Consider the following 21457-nt stretch of genomic DNA (forward strand, 5'->3'; position numbering starts at 1 on the left):
TGAGTTTAAGTTCTCCAGCTGCCAGATTTGTGTTTTTCTGTAATACAGGATTCTCAACACTAGTTAACCACTATGCTGTGGTGCGTGGCCAGGTGGTTAAGACATCGGTCTAGTGATCTGAAGGTCACTGGTTCAAGCCTCAGCTGAGGTTGTGTGTGTGTGTCCTTCAGCAAGGCGCTTAACCACACATTGCTCAGTGACGACACCGGTGCCAAGCTGCAGGGGTCTTAATGGTCCCTTGGACAACATCGGTGGCGTGGAGAGGGGAGACTTTCAGCTTGGGCAGCTGCCGGTCTCCCATATAACCCTGCCCAGGTTTCATCATCAAAAATCGATGGACGGCCAAAGAAGATTTAACCACTCTGGCGCCAGTGAACAATGCCACCAACGTCACGGAACTTCTTTCACTTCTTCGAAGTTTGTTTCTTTCGAATGTGGTTCTACTACTGTTGGAGCCTGTGACCTACGTTTCCGAGGTGTGCAATGGAGCGAGCTGGCACTTTGCTGTCTCTTGAGAGGCTTCGAGCGATGTTTGTAGCCTTGAGGCCAGGAAGCTGGGAGGTGGGGTGCCAGCCCACGACTGACTCCGTCTCTCGCTGACTGAAGCGCCGAGGGAGGTTGAAATCATTGAGGCGTGGGCGGAAGTCAAGTGAGTGTCCGGAGCCGTCTCTCGCTCGCTCGCTCACAGCTGCCGGAGGAAGGTGGCCATGTATGACGGTCTCTCTCCCCCTCTCGCTCGCTGTTCCTGGAAGAAGACCTCTGCATTCCAGTAGTCTCTCTCTCCCTCGATGGAGTCCTGGGTCCTGGGCAAAGGTTTAATCGACACCATCTGTGGACTGGACGCTTAGTTCACGTTATGATGGCTTCTGGTTCCTCCTTTCCTGTTGCTCTTTGGGGAGATTTTGATTGGGACAGCCTGCAGATGATGAACACTGAGCTGAACCGAATAATCCTGGACTCCCTCGCTTTGCGTCCTATATTCTGAATTTTTCACTTGCTTTTTTTCTCGGTTGCTGTCGGTGCAATTTGCTTTTATTTTGCGGGTTCCATGACTGTCTGTGGGGAAGGCGAATCTCAGGGTCATATACTGCAAACATATATCTCTATATAACAATTACAGCACAGAAACAGGCCATCTCGGCCCTTCTAGTCCGTGCCGAATGCTTACTCTCACCTAGTCCCACTGACCTGCATTCAGCCCATAACCCTCCATTCCTTTCCTGTCCATATACTATCCAATTTTACTTTAAATTACAATATCGAACCTGCCTCTACCACTTCTACTGGAAGCTCGTTCCACACAGCTACCACTCTCTGAGTAAAGAAGTTCCCGCTCCTGTTACCCCTAAACTTTTGCCCCTTAACTCTCAACTCATGTCCTGTTGTCTGAATCTCCCCTACTCTCAATGGAAAAAGCCTATCCACGTCAACACTATCTAACCCCCTCATAATTTTAAATACCTCTATCAAGTCCCCCCCAACCTTCTACGCTCCAAAGAATAAAGACCTAACTTGTTCAACCTTTCTCTGTAACTTGGGTGCTGAAACCCAGGTAACATTCTAGTAAATCTCCTCTGTACTCTCTCTATTTTGTTGACATTTTTTCTGTAATTCAGTGACCAGAATTGGACACAATTCTCCAAATTCAGCCTTACCAGTGCCTTGTACAATTTTAACATTACATCCCAACTCCTATACTCAATGCTCTGATTTATAAAGGCCAGCATACCAAAAGCTTTCTTCACCACCCTATCCACATGAGATTCCACCTTCAGGGAACTATGCACCATTATTCCTAGATCACTCTGTTCTATTGCATTCTTCAATGCCCTACCATTTACCATGTATGTCCTATTTTGATTAGTCCACTTCACACTTATCAGCATTAAACTCCATCTGCCATCTTTCAGCCCACTCTTCTAACTGGCCTAAATCTCTCTGCAAGCTTTGATAAGCTACTTCATTATCCACAACGCCACCTATCTTAGTATCATCGGCATACTTACTAATCCAATTTACCACCCCATCATCCAGATCATTAATGTATATGACAAACAACACTGGACCCAGTACAGATCCCTGAGGTACACCACTAGTCACCGGCCTCCAACCTGATACATACTTCGATAAGAAATGCACTTTAATCTTCAATTATTGTTCCCGACTTCTATGATCCTGGTTTAAACAGGTGCCCAAAGCACAGACTCACCTAGAAACATCTTCAACCCGTCGAAGAGATCCCAGGAATAGTCCATGACCAGCTGAATCAATGGGCCAACAAACAGCACCTGTTGAACACAAAAGCGGTTTACTTTCCATGAAGGATTGCTCTAATAAGGGACTCGAGGTACGTTGACCCTCCTCCCACCCCTCTTCTCCTCACCCCAGCATTAAACTTCTTTCCTCCATTATTCTGGTGCCAGGGAGGAGATATGTCTTGACCGAAGGTGGTGTGAGGCGCACCCTCCCTCCGCTAGCTTACAGGTCACCATTGGGCAAGGTGTAGCACCTGCTTAACCCCCTCGATCAGGGTCACATGAAGCCACGAGGAGCCGGTGCATTTCACAAGCCCTAGTTACATGACCACCCATGCCAGTGCTGGGGTCACCCATCTTGTAAAGACACTGGCCCAGAGGGCGGTGATGCCAAACCACTTCTGTAGGAAAATTTGCCGAGAACAATGGTGGTCACGGAAAGATCACGATCGCCCCCGCTATACGAGATGGCACATAACAAGCAAGCCTCCATTATCGGTTTGTTCAACTTCCTTTTAAATGCATCTCTGTTCTGGACCTCCAGCCTTCTCCGTGGGAGAAAGCTCCACATTCTCTGGGGAAAGAACTTTCTACCTTCCCTACTGATTTGTCAGCCATTGTTCCGGCTTCACCCACAACACAGAATAACTTTTTCTATTCTAATCATATAGATTTACTTGCAAAGAAAGCACAACACCTCTACTTCCTTAGAAGGCTCCTTGAAGATGCCCTGGATACGACGGAGGCCGGTGCCCGTGATGGAGCTGACTGAGTTTACAACTCTCCGCAGCTTATTTCAATCCTGTGCAGTGCTCCCCATCCCCCCCAATACCAGATGCAACCAGTTAGATTGCTCACCACGGTATATCTGTAGAAATTTGCAAACCTCGTACCAAACCTCCTCAAACTCCTAATGAAATATAGCTGTTGTCTCGCCTTCTTTGTACCTGCATCAGTATGTTGGGACCAGGTTAGATCCTCAGAGATACTGTCACTCAGGAACTTGAAATTGCTTGCTCTCTCCCCGTCTGATCCCTCTATCAGGGCCGGTGTGTGTTCCCTCATCCTATCCGTTCTGGTACCCCAATCAACACTTTCTCCAAGGACAACCAGAACTGTTCACAGTTCGCAGAATGGTCTAACTAAGGTTCTGAAGATCTAATGTAACTGCTCTTCTTATTCAGAGTTAACAAAAACATTGAGACCAGAGTGATTAAAGCAGATTTCACTTACCCCGTCCGCACACTCACCATGGTCAGCAGGAGGGGAAAGCAGGCGGCTGCGAAGATGCCCTCCAAATGGATGCCCATCAATGCCAGCAGCGATGGACCTGTCTAATCAGAACATTCAGCGAGTCAGACCCCTCTCGCCGATGTCTTCAACACACACACACACACACTCACACACACACACACACACACACACACTCACACTCACACTCACTCAGCAGGTCCGGTGGTATCCATGCAGGGGAACAAGCAGCTTCGGGCCGAGACCTTTCATCTGGACCGGAAGGGAAGGGGGCAAAATCCAGAAGAGGCAATGGGCAGACTCCCCTTTTTACCTGTGGAATTTATTGCCACAGATGGCTGTGGAGACCAAGTTAACAGGTATATTTAAAATGGAGGTTGCCAGTTTTTTGATTAGTAAGGGCACCAAAGGTTATGGGGAGAAGGAAGGAGGATGGGTTTGAGAGGGAAAATAAATCAGCCATGATAGAATGGTGGAACAGACTCAATGGACTGAATGGCCTGATTCTGCTCCGATACCTTATGGTCTAACTTTTTTAAGATGCCGTTCTTAAAATTGTGTTGCATAGTAACCGTTAAATTAAGTGCTGGGCAACCTTAAACAAGAGAGATTAGCTTTATTTGCCACAGGTACGTCAATACCTGCGGTGAAATCTGCTGCGGATGTATTAGGTTATCGTCCAGATAAACGTTCAGACGTTACAATGTGGCAGAAATCTAGTACCCTCCAATCTACAGTTGCAAGAAGTTTGTGAAGCAGATTTTCTGCATTAATTACTCATAAAGTGTGGTCTGATCTTCCTCTAAGTCACAGTAATAGACAATCACAACCTGATGACTTATAACACACAAACAATTATACTTTTCATGTCTTTACTGAACACATTGTTTAATCATTCACATTCCAGGCTGGGAAAAGTATGTGAACCCTTGTATTTAATAACTGGTAGAACCTCCTTCAGCAACAATAACATAGAACAACCCAGCACACTACAGGCCCTTCGGCCCACAATGTCGTGCCAACCCTCAAACCCTGCCTCCCATATAACCCCCCCTGTTAAATTCCTCAATATACCTGTCTATAGAACATAGAATAACAGTACTGTGCTGTACTATTCTATGTTCTATAGTATATTAGCAAACATCATGACAGAGCAAAAATTTATTGATGAACCAATTCTCTTTCCCCTGTTCTTGAAGCACCACTCTCTGCTGAGTAGGACTGAATCGCCAAGCTAATCAGACAAGTGGTCACTTTTCACCACAGGATACAGGAGCTGAATTCGGCCATTTGACCCATCGAGTCTGCTCTGCCATTTCATCATGGTTCATCCAATTCCCCCTCAGCTCAATCTCCTGCCTTCTCCCCGTATCCCTTCACAGAAAGATAGAAATCTTACAGCCATTCGGACCCAAAGTTGTGCCGACCAAGTAACCTACTCTAGAAACTGCCCAGAATTTCCCTACTGTGAAGCCCTCTATTTTTCTAAGCTCCGTGTACCTATCTAAGAGTCTCTTAAAAAACCCTACTGAATCCATCTCTACCACCTTTGTCGTCAGTGCATTCCACACACCCACCACTCCATTTGAAAAACTTACCTCTGACATCCCACTTATACCACCTTAAAAACAATACCCCCTCACTCTTGCTATTTCAGCCCTCCACCACACGTTTCCTGTGGCTGTAGATCAGACTTGCACAATGGCGAGGAGGAACTTTAGACCATTACTCCACACAAAACTGTTCCAGTTCATCAATATTTCCGGGATATCTTGCATGAACAGCCCTCTTCGGGTCATGCCGCAGCGTCTCAATTGGGTTGAGTTCTGGTCATTCCAAATCACAAACTTCCTTCTTTTTAAACCATTCTGCTGTTGGTTTACTCTTGTGTTTCAGATCATCGTCTTGTTGCATCATCCAGCTTCTGTTCAGCTTCAGGTGATGGACTGCTCTCCCATAAAATACCTTGATACAATTTTGAATTCATTGTTCCCTTAACGACTGCAAGCTGTCCGGGCCCTGAGGGAGCAAAGTAGCCTAACGCCATGATGCCCCTTCCACTGCGCTTCACAGTTGAGATGAGGTTTTGATGTTGGCGTGCAGTACCCTTTTCCCTCCAAACATTGCGGTGTGCATTTCTGCCAAGAAGTTCAACTTCTGTCGCACCTGTCCACAGACCATCGTCCCAGAAGCGTCGTAGAACATCCAGGTAGCCTTTTGCAAACTTGAGATGTGTAGCAATGTTTTTTTTGGCGGGGGAGAGCAGTGGTTTCCTCCGTAGTGTCCTTCCATGAACACCATTCTTGATCTGTGTTTTTCTTAGAGCGGACACATTAGAAGACACTTCCACAAGTCTTTTGTTGTTACCCTTGAGTTCTTTTTCACCCCCTTTGGCATTCATTGATTGGAATATCTAACTCCAAGGAGCTTTTGTAGAAGACCCCAGAGATTCCCATACTTGTTTGAATCTAGACTGTGATTGTTTAAATGGTGTACCCAGCGTTGATGAAAAGTAGTACAATTGTTTGTGCGTTATTAGTTTAGGCAGATTGCGTTTGTCTATTATTGTGACTGAGATGAAGATTAGATCACACTTTAGAACCATAGAACACTACGGCACAATACAGGCCCTTCAGCACTCCAGGTAGTGCCGACCCATATAATCCTTAAAAAAAAGTACTAAACCCACACTACCCCATAAACCTCCATTTTTCTTTCATCCATGTGCCTGTCCAAGAGGCTCTTAAATACCCCTAATATTTTAGCCTCCACCACCATCCTGGCAAGTCATTCCAGGCACTCACTGGATCTGCTGTCAAGAAGGTAACTGAAGATAAGGGGTTCTCTCCACACCTTGTGACAGTTGTGCAGAACCCTGCCATTTCCTCAGCGTTTGTCTGATTTTTACGCTAGCTTGATGCTCAACCCAGCACGGGTGGAAAGTGTGTAAGGAGTCGGCCGGATTCGAACCCGGGACCACTCGCCTCTGAGTCCAGTGTGGCTGTCACTATGCCACCAGCCGGCTACCCATAAGGAGTAGCAAATCACAAACAGGATTAATTCCGCAGATAACACGCACAAAATGCTGGAGGAACTCAGGCCTTCAGCCTCTACAGAAAAGTTGAAGTTCTGGGCCAAGACCCTTCGGCAGGACTAAAGGAAAAAGAAGGTGAAGAATTGGAGTTAAAAGGTCGAAGGAGGTGAGAAAGAAGGACAAGGTGATAGGTGAAACCAGGAGGTGGGGGGGTGGGGATTGAAGTAAAGAGCTGGAAAGTTGTTTGGTGAAGGCTGTAGAAGATAGAAAAGTGGGGGACGAGCACCAGAGGGAAGTGATGGGCAGGCAAGGAGATGAGGTGAGAGAGGGGAAAGGGGATGGGGAATGGTGAAGGAGGGCCTTACCAGAAGTTTGAGAAATCAATGTTCATGCCATCAAGTTGGAGGCTACCCAGACGGAATAAAAGGTGTTGCTCCTCCAACCTGACATCCCGACAGTGGAGAAGGTCATGGATGGACATATCGGAATGGGAATGGGACGTGGAATTAAAATGGGTGGCCACTGGGAGATCCAGCTTCTTCTGTCGGACGGAGCATAGGTGCTCGGCAAAGCAGTCTCCCAATCTACGTTGAGGCCACAATGGGAGCCCCAAAACCAGTAGATGACCCCAACGGACTCACGGGTGAAGGATGAACTCAGCAGGTCGGGCAGCATCCATTGAAAGGAGCAGTCAATGTTCCGAAACATTGACTGCTCATTTCAACGGATGCTGCCCGACCTGCTGAGTTCATCCAGTTTGTTTGTATGTCTTGATTTGACCACAGAATCTGCAGTGTACTTTATGTTCACAGGTGACGTGTTGCCTCACCTGGAAGGATGGTTTGGGGCCCTGAATGGTAGTGAGGGAGGAGGTGTAGGGGCAGGTGCAGCACTTGTTCCCCCTGCAAGGAAAGGTGCCAGGAGGGATATCAGTGGGGAGGGACGAATGGACAAGGGAGTTGTGTAGGGAAGGATTTGCGAGGATAAGTGCCAGGGAGATCCGTGGGGAGGGACGAATGGACTTGCAAGGATTAGTGCCACCCTCGACCGTTCCCCACCCCCCTTCCCCGCTCACCTCATCTCCTTGCCCGACCATCACCTCCCTCTGGTGCTCAACCCCCTTTTACTTTCTTCCATGGCCTTCTGCCCTCTCCTATCAGACGCCCCCTTCTCCAGCCCTTTATCGCTTTCACCAATTGACTTCCCAGCTCCTTACTTCACCCCTCCCCCTCCCAGTTTCACCCATCACCTCGTGTTTCTCTCTCCCCTCACCCAACCCTCTATCTCTCTCATCTTTTTTCCTTTAGTCTTGCCAAAGGGTTTCAGCTTGAAACGTCGACTGTACTTTTTTTCCCCCACAGATGCCGCCTGGCCTGCTGAGTTCCTCTAGCATTTAGTGTGCGTTGACTGGAACTAAAATGTTCAGCCACTGGTAAGTGCGGAGGTGGTCAATAGGGAGTGATAGGAATTAGAAATGTCTCAGAAGGACTGGAGAGAAATCAACGAGGTTCAATCTTTCCAGGCAATCAGGGTGGATTTCAAATTGGGCTGGTGATACGCCATAACGTCATAATCAAGTTCGCTGATGACAGAACCATCGTCGGCCGAATCAAAGGTGGCGGCAAATCAACCCATAGGAGGGAGATCGAAAATCTGGCTGAGTGGTGTCATAACAATCACCTCTCGCTCAATGTCAGCAAGACCAAGGAGCTGATTATTGACTTCAGGAGTAGGAAACCAGGGGACCATGAGGCAGTCCTCATCGGAGGATCAGAGGTGATGAGGGTCAGCAACTTTAAACTTCTTGCCGTTATTATTTCAAAGGACTTGTCTTGGGCCCAGCACGTAGGGGCGATTATGAAGAAAATACAGCAGTGCCTCCACTTCCTTGGGAGTTTGCGGAGATTTGGCAAGACATCTAGAACTTTGAACAACTTCTACAGGTGTGTGATGTCGATTGGCTGCATCACAGCCTGATATGGAAACACCAGCACCCTTGAATGGAAAATCTTTTCCATTCAAGTAGTAGTGGAAGCGGCCCAGTCCATCACAGGTAAAGCCCTCCCCATCGCTGAGCGCACCTACATGAAACGCTGTCACAGGAAAGCAGCATCTATCATTAGGGATCCTCACCACCCAGGCCGTGCTCTCTTCTCGCTGCTGCCATCAAGGAGAAGGTACAGGAGCCTCAGGACTCGCACCACCAGGTTCAGGAACAGTTACCACCCCTCAACCATCAGGAAGGAGGTACAGGAGCCTCAGGACTCGCACCACCAGCTTCAGGAACAGTTACTACCCCTCAACCATCAGGAAGGAGGTACAGGAGCCTCAGGACTCGCACCACCAGCTTCAGGAACAGTTACTACCCCTCAACCATCAGGAAGGTGGTACAGGAGCCTCAGGACTCGCACCACCAGGTTCAGGAACAGTTACCACCCCTCAACCATCAGGTAGAAGGTACAGGAGCCTCAGGACTCACACCACCAGCTTCAGGAACAGTTACTACCCCTCAATCATCAGGAAGGAGGTACAGGAGCCTCAGGACTCGCACCACCAGGTTCAGGAACAGTTACCACCCCTCAACCATCAGGAAGGTGGTACAGGAGCCTCAGGACTCGCACCACCAGCTTCAGGAACAGTTACTACCCCTCAATCATCAGGAAGGAGGTACAGGAGCCTCAGGACTCGCACCACCAGGTTCAGGAACAGTTACTACCCCTTAACCATCAGGTAGAAGGTACAGGAGCCTCAGGATCCACACCACCAGCTTCAGGAACAGTTACTACCCTTCAAAAATACTATACTTAACTTCACTCGCCCCATCATTGACGTTCCCACAACCTATGGACTCACTATCTCATGTTCTCGATATTTATCACTTATTTATTCATTATTATTATTCCTTTCCTTTTGTTTTGTACAGTTTGTTGTCTTCCACACACCGGTTGAATGCCCAAGTTGGTGCGGTCTTCCATTGATTCTGAATGGTTATTATTCTATAGCGTTATTGAGTATGTCCGCAGGAAAATGGTTGTATATGGCGCCACACATGTACAATCGGCCCTCCTTATCCGCGGGGGATTGGATCTGGGACCCCCCCCCCCACGGATACCATAAAATGCGGATGCTCAAGTCCCTTATTTAACCTGTCTCAATGCAGTGGACCTTAGGACCCAGAGGAACCCCGGACTTTATTTAACATGTCTCAGTGCGGTGGACATTAGGACCCAGCGGAGCTCTGAATGCGCACTGTTTCTGTTCACGAAAATAATCACGATCACAAATGAAAATAAGGTGTAAGTAATAAAGCGATTGGAAAGACATGATATGCCATTGGTCACTGGAAAAGTGTTAGGCTACTGTCGGTCAACGATAGGAACAATTTTGAAAGACCCTGCCCCAATGAAAGCTGCAATTATTGCTAAGCAATGCAGTGGTTTAATTGTTGAAATACGTATGTTTCTTAAGTGCATTGAAAGGTAAAATCTGTACTATATACTAAGAAAAACGTTTGACTAACTGGCACTAGATAATATCGGATGAACCTGTTCCGACTTCAAATCCAACTTAAAGACGGACTCAGGAACGGAACTCGTTCATAACCCGGAGACTGCCTGTACTTTTAAGTCATTTCTAGATTACTTATAATACCTAATAAAATGTAAATACTATGTAAATAGTTGTTTTACTGCATTGTTTAGGGAGTAATGACAAGAAAAAAATAGTCTGTGCATGCTCAAACAACGAGTGCTGGAGAGGGAACTTCCGGGTTTTCCCGATCCGCGGTTGGTTGAATCTGCGCATGTGGGACCCGCGGATAAGGAGGGCCGACTGTACTTTGGTGATAAATTTACTTTGAACCCTGAAGCAACCCCGTGCCAAAGACGCAGACGTACCTTGAAACCCGTGTACTGGCGCCACATCCAGACCCATAACGGAGCAAGTGCTGAGACGACCAGGACGCTGGTGAATCGGCGCTTGATCACGGTTGGGTGGTCCCTGTTGGGCACACGAAAAACAACCAGTCATTCCTACAGCCCTTGTGGGAGGAGCCACCCCATTCCTCACTCCGGGTCCTCGTGCGTCTTGCTTGAACGGACAGTTCTCGAAACAACACAGAGAAAATAAACCTGAATAAAACCTTATAATATATTCAGTATCTTGTGGGTCTATTACACCAGACAAGAACGATTCTGCTTCCTGAATACTTTTGGCTGTATCTTATGGATTTTGGGCTGCTGATCGTGAAAATCAGCATGAAATCTCCCTATCGTGCACCATTTTTTTGAAATCACCTATGTCTGTAATTTCAATTCATAACTCAAGTCAGAATAACTGATGCCAAGATTAAGGAAGGCATTTTTGTTGGTCCACAAATCACACAGGTCATCAATGACAGGCGATTCGAAGAGCTACTGGTGGGGCCGGAGAAAATCACATGGAAGGCATTCAAGGATGTTGTTGAAGATTTTCTTGGCAACGACAGAGCACCGAACTACATGCAGCTGGTTGACAACATGTTTCAAGCATACAAAACCCATTTAGACTTCTTCCCTGCCAATCTCGGCGCTGTTAGTGACGAGCACGGTGAAAGGTCTCACCAGGACATTGCGGTCATGGAGCAACGGTATCGGGGCAACTGGAATCCATCAATGCTGGCTGACACGAGGAAATCTGCAGATGCTGGAAATTCAAACAACACACACAAAATGCTGGTGGAACACAGCAGGCCAGGCAGCATCTCGACGTTTCGGGCCGAGAACCTTCGTTAGTCCTGACGAAGGGTCTCGGCCCGAAACGTCGACAGAGCTTCTCCTTATAGATGCTGCCTGGCCTGCTGTGTTCCACCAGCATTTTGTGAATGCTGGCTGATTATTGTTGGACACTTCAGTGAGAAGCCTCAGACACTGAGCACAAATGAAAATCATCAACAAAGCATTTTTGTTGTCATTTCGCTCTGCGCTTTGTTGCACGTCGGGCAGCAACCTTGCCGTTCTTTAGCATCTGACTGATTTTTACAAGGCTGAGACGCTAGCTCATTGCTCAATCCAGCACGAATGGAAAGCGAGCAAAGAACCGGCTAGATTCTAACTTGGGAACAATCACTTCAAAGTCCTATGTAGATGCCATTATACAACCGGCCAGCTGAAAGTATTCTTTTTTAAGCTTAGATGAACTATTGCAAAGCATCATGCAATTAAACGCATTATATTCAATAAAAGTTAATTTCTTGTTTCTACAAATTCCTACGTGATACAAGCAGTCTGGAATTATATTTGTGTCCAGTGTAATAGATACGTTAATCTAAGAAGTTGCACCCCCATTACCGTACGACATCATGGGGCAGTTCACAGAAACATTACAAGCCAAAATCTGATCCTGTCCCACAAAAGCAGATGTCAGGTTAGGAAGCAATTTAAAGATAGATTAAGTTGCTTGAAAGACGGGAGACAAAGACAAGATAGATGAAATATATTATGACATTAAATTGAACAAGTGCACAACTTCAGGCAAATGTTAACAATCCACAGAAAAGTGGTGGTATTTGTACAATACTGAATGACTCGTGTACTTACAGGAAATCAATCTGAATTGAAGTTTTAAATTCCTCCAAACTAAAACTCAAACGCCATCTATAAATTTGCCTATGATGCATTTGCTGATATTGTTGACAGAATCTCAGGTGGTGATGAGAGGGCGTACAGGAGTGAGATATACCAGCTAGTTGAGTGGTGTCGCAGCAACAACCTTGCACTCAACGTCAGTAAGACCCCAGGAAGGGTGAGACGAGGGAACACACACCAGTCACAGAGGGATCTGAAGTGGAGAGGGTGAGCAATCTCGAGTCCCTCGGTATCAATATATCTGAGGATTTAACCTGGTCCCAACATATCTATTCAGCTATAAAGTCAAGCTATAAAGTTTATTGTCATTTCGACCATAACTGTTGGTACAGTATACAGTAAAAACAAGTCAATGTTTTTCAGGACCATGGTGTTACATGACACAGAACAAAAACTAGACTGAACTACATTAAAAAAACAACACAGAGAAAGCCAGACTACAGACCTACCTAGGACTGCATAAAGTGCACAAAACAGTGCAGGCGTTACAATAAACAATAAACAAGACAATAGGACAGTAAGGTGTCAGTCCAGGCTCTGGGTATTGAGGAGTCTGATAACTGGGGGAAGAAACTGTGACATAGTCTGGTCGTGAGAGCCCGAATGCTTCGGTGCCTTTTCCCAGACAGCAGGAGGGAGAAGAGTTTGTATGATGGGTGCATGGGGTCCTTCATAATGCTGTTTGCTTTCCGGATGCAGCGTGTAGTGTAAGCGTCCGTGATGGCAGGAAGAGAGACCCTGATGATCTTCTCAGCTGACCTCACTATCTGCTGCAAGATCTTGCAATCCGAGATGGTGCAATTTCCGAACCATGCAGTGATGCAGCTGCTCAGGATGCTCTCAATACAACCCCTGTAGAATGTGATGAGGATGGGGGGTGGGAGATGGACTTTCCTCCGCCTTCGCAGAAAGTAGAGACGCTGCTGGGCTTTCTTTGCTAAGGAGCTGGTGTTCAGGGACCAGGTGAGATTCTCCGCCAGGTGAACACTATTGAGAAATATACCTGACATAATCATTATATATACCTGAAATATAATCACCAAGTACTAGCTATTTACTACACTATGTAATCATTACTATGTACTAAATATTACTATGTATAATTTTACTAGACACATTTTGCTATGTATTGTTTTACTAGATACCTTGTATTCTCTTCGCTACATACTGTGGCAGTTAAAGAACACCTGTTTAGCTAGCAGCACTAATTAGCTGAAATGTACTCCATGTATTACACTCAGCCTTTGTTTAGTACGAGTTAACGGTGGCAGACAGGATGGTACGAGCAGGAAATGTAATGTGAGGGAGGTTGTCTGAAAAAATAACCTTGGCCAGGAATGGGGCCCCAATGTGAACTGGAGAGAAATACTGGTGGCGCACCGAGAGTCAGGCAAGAGCGATTGATTAGTTAATGTATAGATGACATGCAGGTAGAAATTGATTGGGTATGCTGATAAAACCGGAATGTAACTGAGATAAGAAATTACTATAAAGAATGCTGTACACCGGAGCTCGGTGGGCTTTCGGTGACAAGTTCATTGATTGCCTCAGCCTTTGTTTGCAAATAAAAGTTTACACTTCTCGAAGAATTGTCTGCGTCTCCTGGTCATTTCAAGTAACCACGACAAAATTGGTGTCACGAACAGGATCGGAAAGAGACCTGCGAAAAGGATTCGGCGGGTTGAGGCCGCTTCCCAGTCCCTCTCGAGCCCTCACAGAGCTAACAGAATTACGGGTGCACCCAGAAAAAAGATAAGCGCTTTTTGCGACAACTTGGACTACAGTTCTGTTGGTTTTGGGGGTCTCGGGGACTCAGAGGTGTGTAGCAACTGCCGAAGGGTCTCTCCGATCCATAGAATCTGGCAGAATTGAGGGTTTGACAGGAGGCTCAGAGGATTGATCGAGAACACTGCAGTGGGGTTAAGTACGAATAAGGTAATAAGAAGTTGAGTAAAGAAAATTCCACGTGGTGTTGGTTAGTCCCTGGGGATACCGCTTCGCACAAAGCGAAGGGCTGAATGGGCAGGGGGAGTGAAGAGAAACTTCTGTGACTACTGCCCTAGGTTGAGGGCTGCTCGGACAGAACGGAATAGAAGGTAAGAAGAATTTGATAAATTGCTTGAACAATGGTAGAATAAACTGTAGGGATAGGCGTGGAGATAGGATCGGGGAGGTATTTGAACTGTGAGATTTTTTTAAGAAATAATACCCAAGAGAAGAAGAGAATAACATGGCAGAAGAAAAAGGAACAGCAGTAGATATACTGTGCAAGAAATTCCCGGTAAGTAGAGGTGAGATTATTGCAATTTCAGAGAAATGGGAAAAAATAACCAAAAACCTGCGCACAAAATGGCCAAAAGAAGGGACATTCGATGTAAGCTTGTGTGAAGAGATGGAAGCACTAATTAAAAATCATAAACCAAACGATAAGTCCAAAAAAAGGGAGGAAAGGAGAGAGCAGGAGATGGAAGTATTGAAACTTTTTAGGATGGAGGCAGAGAGATTGAGAAAAGACAGGCAGGATATTGATAATAAACAAAAAAGACGCAAGGGAACAGGAAAAACAGTGGGTGGGGGAGAGGAAAAGCCTAACAGAAACCGGGCTTCAGCTCCATACCCGGATCTGAAAGAAGTAGAAAGACCCCCTCCCTATTATGAGCGGGGAACACCCAAGCAGTCCCCCGTGATATCAGGAATAGTAAGCCTGCAGGGGGAAGAAGAGGTCTGGGACCCTGAGGAGGAAAGAAGGAAATATGAGAGGGTGAGAGAGGTGCTGAGGAATGAGATGGAGGGAGAAAAGATAAGGATGGAACAGGAATGAAGGGAGATGGAAAGAGAAGTGGAAAGGCAACAGCAGCTGAGAGAAAAGAGGGATTATGAGGAGTATCGGTTACACTGTAGAGACAGACAGACTAGAAGAGAACAGGAATCATCTAGACGGCAAGAATGGAGTGAGTTGAGAGGAAGTTGGAGGAAGGTAGGAGACGAGGGTTTGGAGGAAGCACGAGAGAGAACAGCGAGACAGATATTGGAGATGCAAGAGGGGATTAGAGGAGAGAAGGAGCAAGGGAGAAGGTATACCCCAGGAGGGTATGAGTGGCAGCCAATAGTACTAGGGTCAGCAATAGATGAAGAATCAGGTAAGGAAGGAAGCTTGATTACATGGAACGGGGAGAAGGAAATGCTGCCATTGCTGGTAAAGGGATCAGGACAAGTACAGTATATCCCTTGAGAATCCCAGAACCTGGAAGGGCTGAAAAATACTCTGCCTTGTCTGCATGAGGGGGCAGGAAAGTGGATTAGAGCCTTCAAGGAGGAAACAACGGGACGATTGTTGGCTATGGAAGATTTGAAGGCACTGCTGATGAGGTTGATGGGAACTTCCAAGCTAAAAGATCTGATGGAAATGGCTGGCTTACAGAATGTGGACAGCCCACAGACTGATGGGGCCAATTTTGATCCAGTGAGGCAGAGGGTATGGCAGACCCTCAAGAAGCTTTGGACCCCAAAGCCTTAAAGGGGGAACCACCGGGAGACACTGAAAACCCAGCAGCCTATGTAGAAAACCAGTTGAAAAGGTGGAGACTGGAGACTGAGCACGAGATGGAAAATAGCTTGTTTCTGAACTCACTGTTCCGACGAAGCATTCTGGATGCAATGCCTCCGCAGGTCAAACCTAAATTGAAGGAAGTGGTTGGGCTGTTGTCGCTGACCCCACAAGCATTCAGCGATCACGTAGTCCACGCGGTGGAGAAATATCGGACAGACAAATGAAAGCTGGCTGAGCAGCAAGAAGAGGTGCAGCGAAAGCCATTGCAAATGCAGCTCGAAGAACTGAAAAAGAAGGAAAAAGAAAAAAGCAAAAAGATGGTGCCAGCCACCACCAGTGTGAGTACAGCCATTAAAGTGAAGGAACCGGTCATTCTGTCAGTCAAGGGCCAGAAAACCCCATACCAATAATGAATGTCTTCAGAGGAACATTTCCACAGATGCCCTATCAGGGACAGAGTAGATTTAAGCAACAGCCCAGATAGGACTGGAAGTCCCAAGGAGGGGGGCAGAGGAGTTATGGGCAGACTGGTTCGAAAGCAGACCAGAGGGATGGGGTGCGTGGCTGACCAAAATGGCAACAGCTGCAGGTGTTGTATTGATAAGTTGTGCATTTATTCTGTGCTGTTTTCTTCCATGTCTCAAGACTTTGATAGTGCGAGCGACAGCAAAACGATTCCCGATGCTCCTGGAAATTGTTGAATCTGACCCCAGACAAGGAGAAAAGCCGATGATGTACTGTTACAGTCTGCACGATGCACCAAGCGGACTGGAGGGTGTTAATGATGTGGACACTAGTCTGTAAAGGTGTCCGAGTCTTTTTCCCTGTCTCAGCTATGGAGGGACAGGTTTTTGTCTCAGCAGCCTAGGTAACAGAGAGAGATCATCTTGAGCTCCGAGTTCGGAAATTGTAGTTGACCCAAATTTGGGATTAAAATACTGGACTTTATTTTGGTTTTGGTGCACGGCCTCTGAGTGTTCTCTTTCTGTGTGAGACCCTGTGGGTCTCAAAGGGGGGATTATATTGAGAAATATACCTGACATAATCATTATATATACCTGAAATATAATCACTATGTACTAGCTATTTACTACACTATGTAATCAGTACTATGTACTGAATATTACTATGTATAATTTTACTAGACACATTTTGCTATGTATTGTTTTACTAGATACCTTGTATTCTCTTCGCTACATACTGTGGCAGTTAAAGAACACCTGTTTAGCTAGCAGCACTAATTAGCTGAAATGTACTCCATGTATTACACTCAGCCTTTGTTTAGTACGAGTTAACGGTGGCGGACAGGATGGTACGAGCAGGAAATGTAATGTGAGGGAGGTTGTCTGAAAAAATAACCTTGGCCAGGAATGGGGCCCCAATGCGAACTGGAGAGAAATACTGGTGGCGCACCGAGAGTCAGGCAAGAGCGATTGATTAGTTAATGTATAGATGACATGCAGCTAGAAATTGATTGGGTATGCTGATAAAACCGGAATGTAACTGAGATCAGAAATTACTATAAAGAATGCTGTACACCGGAGCTCGGTGGGCTTTCGGTGACAAGTTCATTGATTGCCTCAGCCTTTGTTTGCAAATAAAGGTTTACACTTCTCGAAGAATTGTCTGCGTCTCCTGGTCATTTCAAGTAACCACGACAACACCAAGAAATTTGGTGCTCTTAACGATCTCTACCGAGGAGCTGTCGATGTTCAGCGGGGAGTGGTCGCTCCATGCCCTCCTGAAGTCAACAACCATTGTGGCGACCCATTACCTGGCGCATCTGAACCGACTCACAATTAGATAGCCTACGGGGGTTTGCGAGCACAGAGCTTTGGAGCCTCTGCGCCATGGGGGGCCGGTTGAGGGAGGCTTAAAAGTGAGCCTGAAGTTTTCGAATAAAGTTTTTTCCTTCGACTGCAGTTACCGACTCCATGTAGTAATTTTAGCGTTGCATGTAGCACACCGCTACAATTGGTGACCCCGACGGTCCAAACAATTTTTGGACCAGAAATGACCGACGCCGCCTCTGTTCATGCGGTTTCGTTGAAACTGCCGGGTTTCCGGACACAGCGCCCGAACCTATGGTTCCAGCAAGCCAAAGCCCAATTCCACGTTCGCCAGATCACCTCAGAAGACACCCGCTACTACTACGTGGTGAGCTCCCTCGACCAGGACACAGCGGCCCAGGTCGCGGAGTTCGTACAGTCGCCCCCGGCAGACGGCAAGTACACGGAATTCAAAGCCCTGCTCCTCAGGACTTTCGGACTCTCACGGCGCGAGCGGGCTGCCCGTTTACTGCACCTGGATGGCTTGGGCGACAGACCTCCATTGGCTTTAATGAATGAGATGTTGTCTCTGGCCGACGGACACACATGCCTCATGTTTGAGCAGGCATTCCTGGAGCAGCTGCCCGAGGACATACGCCTGCTGCTATCCGACGCGGATTTCAGTGACCCCCGGAAGGTGGCAGCCCGGGCGGACTTGCTGTGGAACGCCAAAAAGGTGAGCGACACCACCTCCAAATCTTGCACCCGAGCCCTGATCGCCACCTGGATATCTCGCTTTGGTGAACCAGCCCACATTACCTCTGACAGAGGCGCCCAGTTCACCTCCAGCCTGTGGTCAGCTATGGCCAGCCTTTTGGGGACTCAGCTGCACCACACAACTGCCTACCACCCACAGTCGAACGGGCTAGTGGAGCGTTTCCACCGTCACCTGAAGTCGGCCCTCATGGCCCGCCTGCGAGGAGCCAACTGGGCGGACGAGCTTCCCTGGGTCCCACTCGGCATCCGCACAGCGCCCAAGGACGACCTGCACGCCTCGTCGGCCGAGTTGGTATACGGCGCACCCCTGGTCGTCCCCGGGGAGTTCCTACCAGCCCCAAGGGGGCAAGAGGAAGAACCCGCAGCAGTCCTGGGCAGACTACGCGAGAAGCTCGGTAACCTGGCCCCCATACCCACTTCACAGCACAGGCGGCACCCGACCTGCGTACCCAAAGACCTACAGAACTGTAAGTTTGTGTTTGTACGAAGGGGCGGGCATCGGCCACCGCTGCAGCGGCCATACGAGGGGCCGTTTATGGTGCTCCGGAACAACGGGTCCACGTTCGTGCTGGACGTTGGGGGGAAAGAGGAGGTTTTCACGGTGGACCGTCTCAAACCGGCCCATGTGGACCTGGCGCAACCGGCCGAGTTTCCGGCGCCTCGGCGCAGAGGCCGACCTCCCAAGCAGGTTCTGGCCCAGACTGTGGACATTGGGGGGTATATCGCCGGTTCTGGGGGGGGAGGTTATGTGGCGACCCATTTCCTGGCGCATCCGAACCGACTCACAATTAGATAGCCTACGGGGGTTTGCGAGCACAGAGCTTTGGAGCCTCTGCGCCATGGGGGGCCGGTTGAGGAAGGCTTAAAAGTGAGGCTGAAGTTTTCGAATAAAGTTTTTTCCTTCGACTGCAGTTACCGACTCCGTGTCGTAATTTTAGCGCTGCGTGTAGCACACCGCTACACCATCTCTTTTGTTTTGTTCACGTTCAGAGACAGGTTCATGGCTCTGCACCAAAATGTCAGGCTGTGCGGGAGGGAAGGGTCAGATCGATCTTGGAGTAGGTTAAAAGGTCAGCACAACAGCGCGGGCTGAAGGGCCTGTACTGTGCTGTACTGTTCCAAGCTCATGTCAGCCACTATCTACAGATTTTTAAACAAGTTGCGCACATTATGAAAACAGTAAGGCTTCAGCAATGCAACTTCAACAATATAAAACATTTTTTTGGATGAAATAAGGCACCCAAATTCCTGTATGAAATAGAAAAACTCCGAAGTATTTCAGTCAGATCGCCGATAAATCTGGCGTCAATTAAACCAGCAAACCTTGCAGGTTCGAACAGATCATGAAAAGGAATGGTAGAGATTCTTGCATTTCTACCTCAAGCCAAAATAAGTCTTTAAGTTCTTCTTCCCACAGAGAGTGAAACTCATTTTGCAAGTCTGCACAGGTCCCACTTGCAAAATTGACTTCTGCGAAATATGCCTTTATATTGCAAAGAAATGCATGCAATGTCCAATTACAATGAAGACTATTTTTTGTCTTACCGAAAACCAGAGTCCTACAGGACTACAGCTCAGAAACAGGCCCTTCAGCCCATCTAGTCCGTACCACACCATTTAAACAGCCTGCTCCCGATGACCGGCACCAGACCGCAGCCCTCCATTCCCCTTCCATCCACGCAACTAAAATCAAAGCATATCCTTAATCCTGCGCCTTTGGATTGTGAAGGAATCATGGGGGAAACATACAAACTCCTCACAGGCAGCGGTAGGAATTGAATCCCGGTCGCCAGTACCATGAAGCATTGTGCTGACCGCTGTGCTACCATGCTGTCCCCCCCCCCCCCTCAGGGTTCCAACACATTATGGATCTCACTTGGAAGTCTTTATTCCATAATCGGAACTGGTGCGGCCGACATGCACACAGCAATCTCCCACAATTCACGATGCGACGGTGACTTCACTTACTCACTGCCCGTTACACGCCTGGCGCTTAGGGTGGTACTGGAGGTCCTCTATCTCTGCCTGTCCTTGGCCGACTTTAGTCTTGGTCTTGGCGGTGTTCATCGTGTCGGTCACTTCCTCTCGGTTTTCACCACTGTCAGTCACACAAGTCCCGGGCGGAGACTCGGGAATACCGTCCCACTCGGATGTAGAAGGATTCTTCACTGCTGTTTCCCTGACAGTTCTGTCTGACCGGTCAGGGTTGTCAGCCCTGAACCTGGAGGACCGGTGGACCACTCTTAGTCTGACCTCTACCCTTTGACCTGCTTGGCATGGGCGACCCTTCCAAAGCACAGAGCCCGACTCCAACCAACATAGCTCTCCGGGTCATTGAGGCACACAAGCCACCAAACCCTACAGCGAGGTTCAGGTCGCTTTGACGACCTGGATTCAATGCTAACTTCCCGTGGAGTTTGCACATTTGTGTTGCACTTTCTCCAGTTGTTAGTTGATGGCGAAATGATCAGAAACAGGTTTAATATCACTGGCATATGCCGTGAAATTTGTTAACTTTGCAGATGCAGTACAATACACAATAATAGAGGAAAAAACTGAATTACAGTAAGTATACATATTTATATTAAGTAGTTAAGTTAAATAAGTAGTGTAAAACAGAAATAAAAGAATAATGAGGTAGTGTTCATGGGTTCAATATCCATTCAGGAATCTGATGGCAGAGGGGAAGAAACTGTTCCTGAATCATTGAGTGTGTTCCTTCAGGCTCCTGTACCTCCTCCCTGATGGCAGAGGGGAAGAAGCTGTTCCTGAATCGCTGAGGGTGTGTCTTCAGGCTCCTGTACCTCCTCCCTGATGGCAGAGGGGAAGAAGCTGTTCCTGAATCGTTCAGTGTGTGTCTTCAGGCTCCTGTACCTTCTTCCTGATGGTAGCAATGAGAAGAGGGCATGTCCTGGGTGGTCCTTAATGATTTTTTTTGAGGCACCGCTCCTTGAAGATGTCCTGGATACGACGGAGGCCAATGCCCGTGATGGAGCTGACTGAGTTTACAACTCTCTGCAGCCTCCTGTGATCGAAGCCCTCCTCCCCAAGACAGCGATGCAGCCAGTTAGAATGCTCTCCACGGTACATCTGCAAGAATTTGCCAGTGGTTTAGGTGACACACAAACTCCTCAAACTGCTAATGAAATATAGCCACCGTCTTGTCCTCTTTGTAGCTGCATCCAGATGCTGGGATC

The 21457-nt window shown here is 47.5% G+C and overlaps 1 protein-coding gene across 3 annotated transcripts in view; it reads right to left on the minus strand.

Moving 5' to 3' along the window:
• rce1a (Ras converting CAAX endopeptidase 1a) overlaps positions 1–21457 on the minus strand; it is a 41497-nt gene that overhangs the window by 19208 nt on the left and 832 nt on the right. For 2 of the 3 annotated variants that reach the window (XM_059955272.1, XM_059955273.1), the window contains exons 2-4: positions 10437–10539; positions 3506–3589; positions 2210–2288 (exon numbers count right to left, since the gene is read on the minus strand). In XM_059955272.1, coding sequence (XP_059811255.1) covers positions 2210–2288; positions 3506–3589; positions 10437–10539 — 266 coding nt within the window. The remainder of the gene's footprint in view (positions 1–2209; positions 2289–3505; positions 3590–10436; positions 10540–21457) is intronic. The other variant, XM_059955274.1, reaches the window with a different exon arrangement.

This window comes from Hypanus sabinus, chromosome 31, assembly GCF_030144855.1.
Source record: "Hypanus sabinus isolate sHypSab1 chromosome 31, sHypSab1.hap1, whole genome shotgun sequence".
NCBI classification, from domain to species: Eukaryota; Metazoa; Chordata; class Chondrichthyes; order Myliobatiformes; family Dasyatidae; genus Hypanus; species Hypanus sabinus.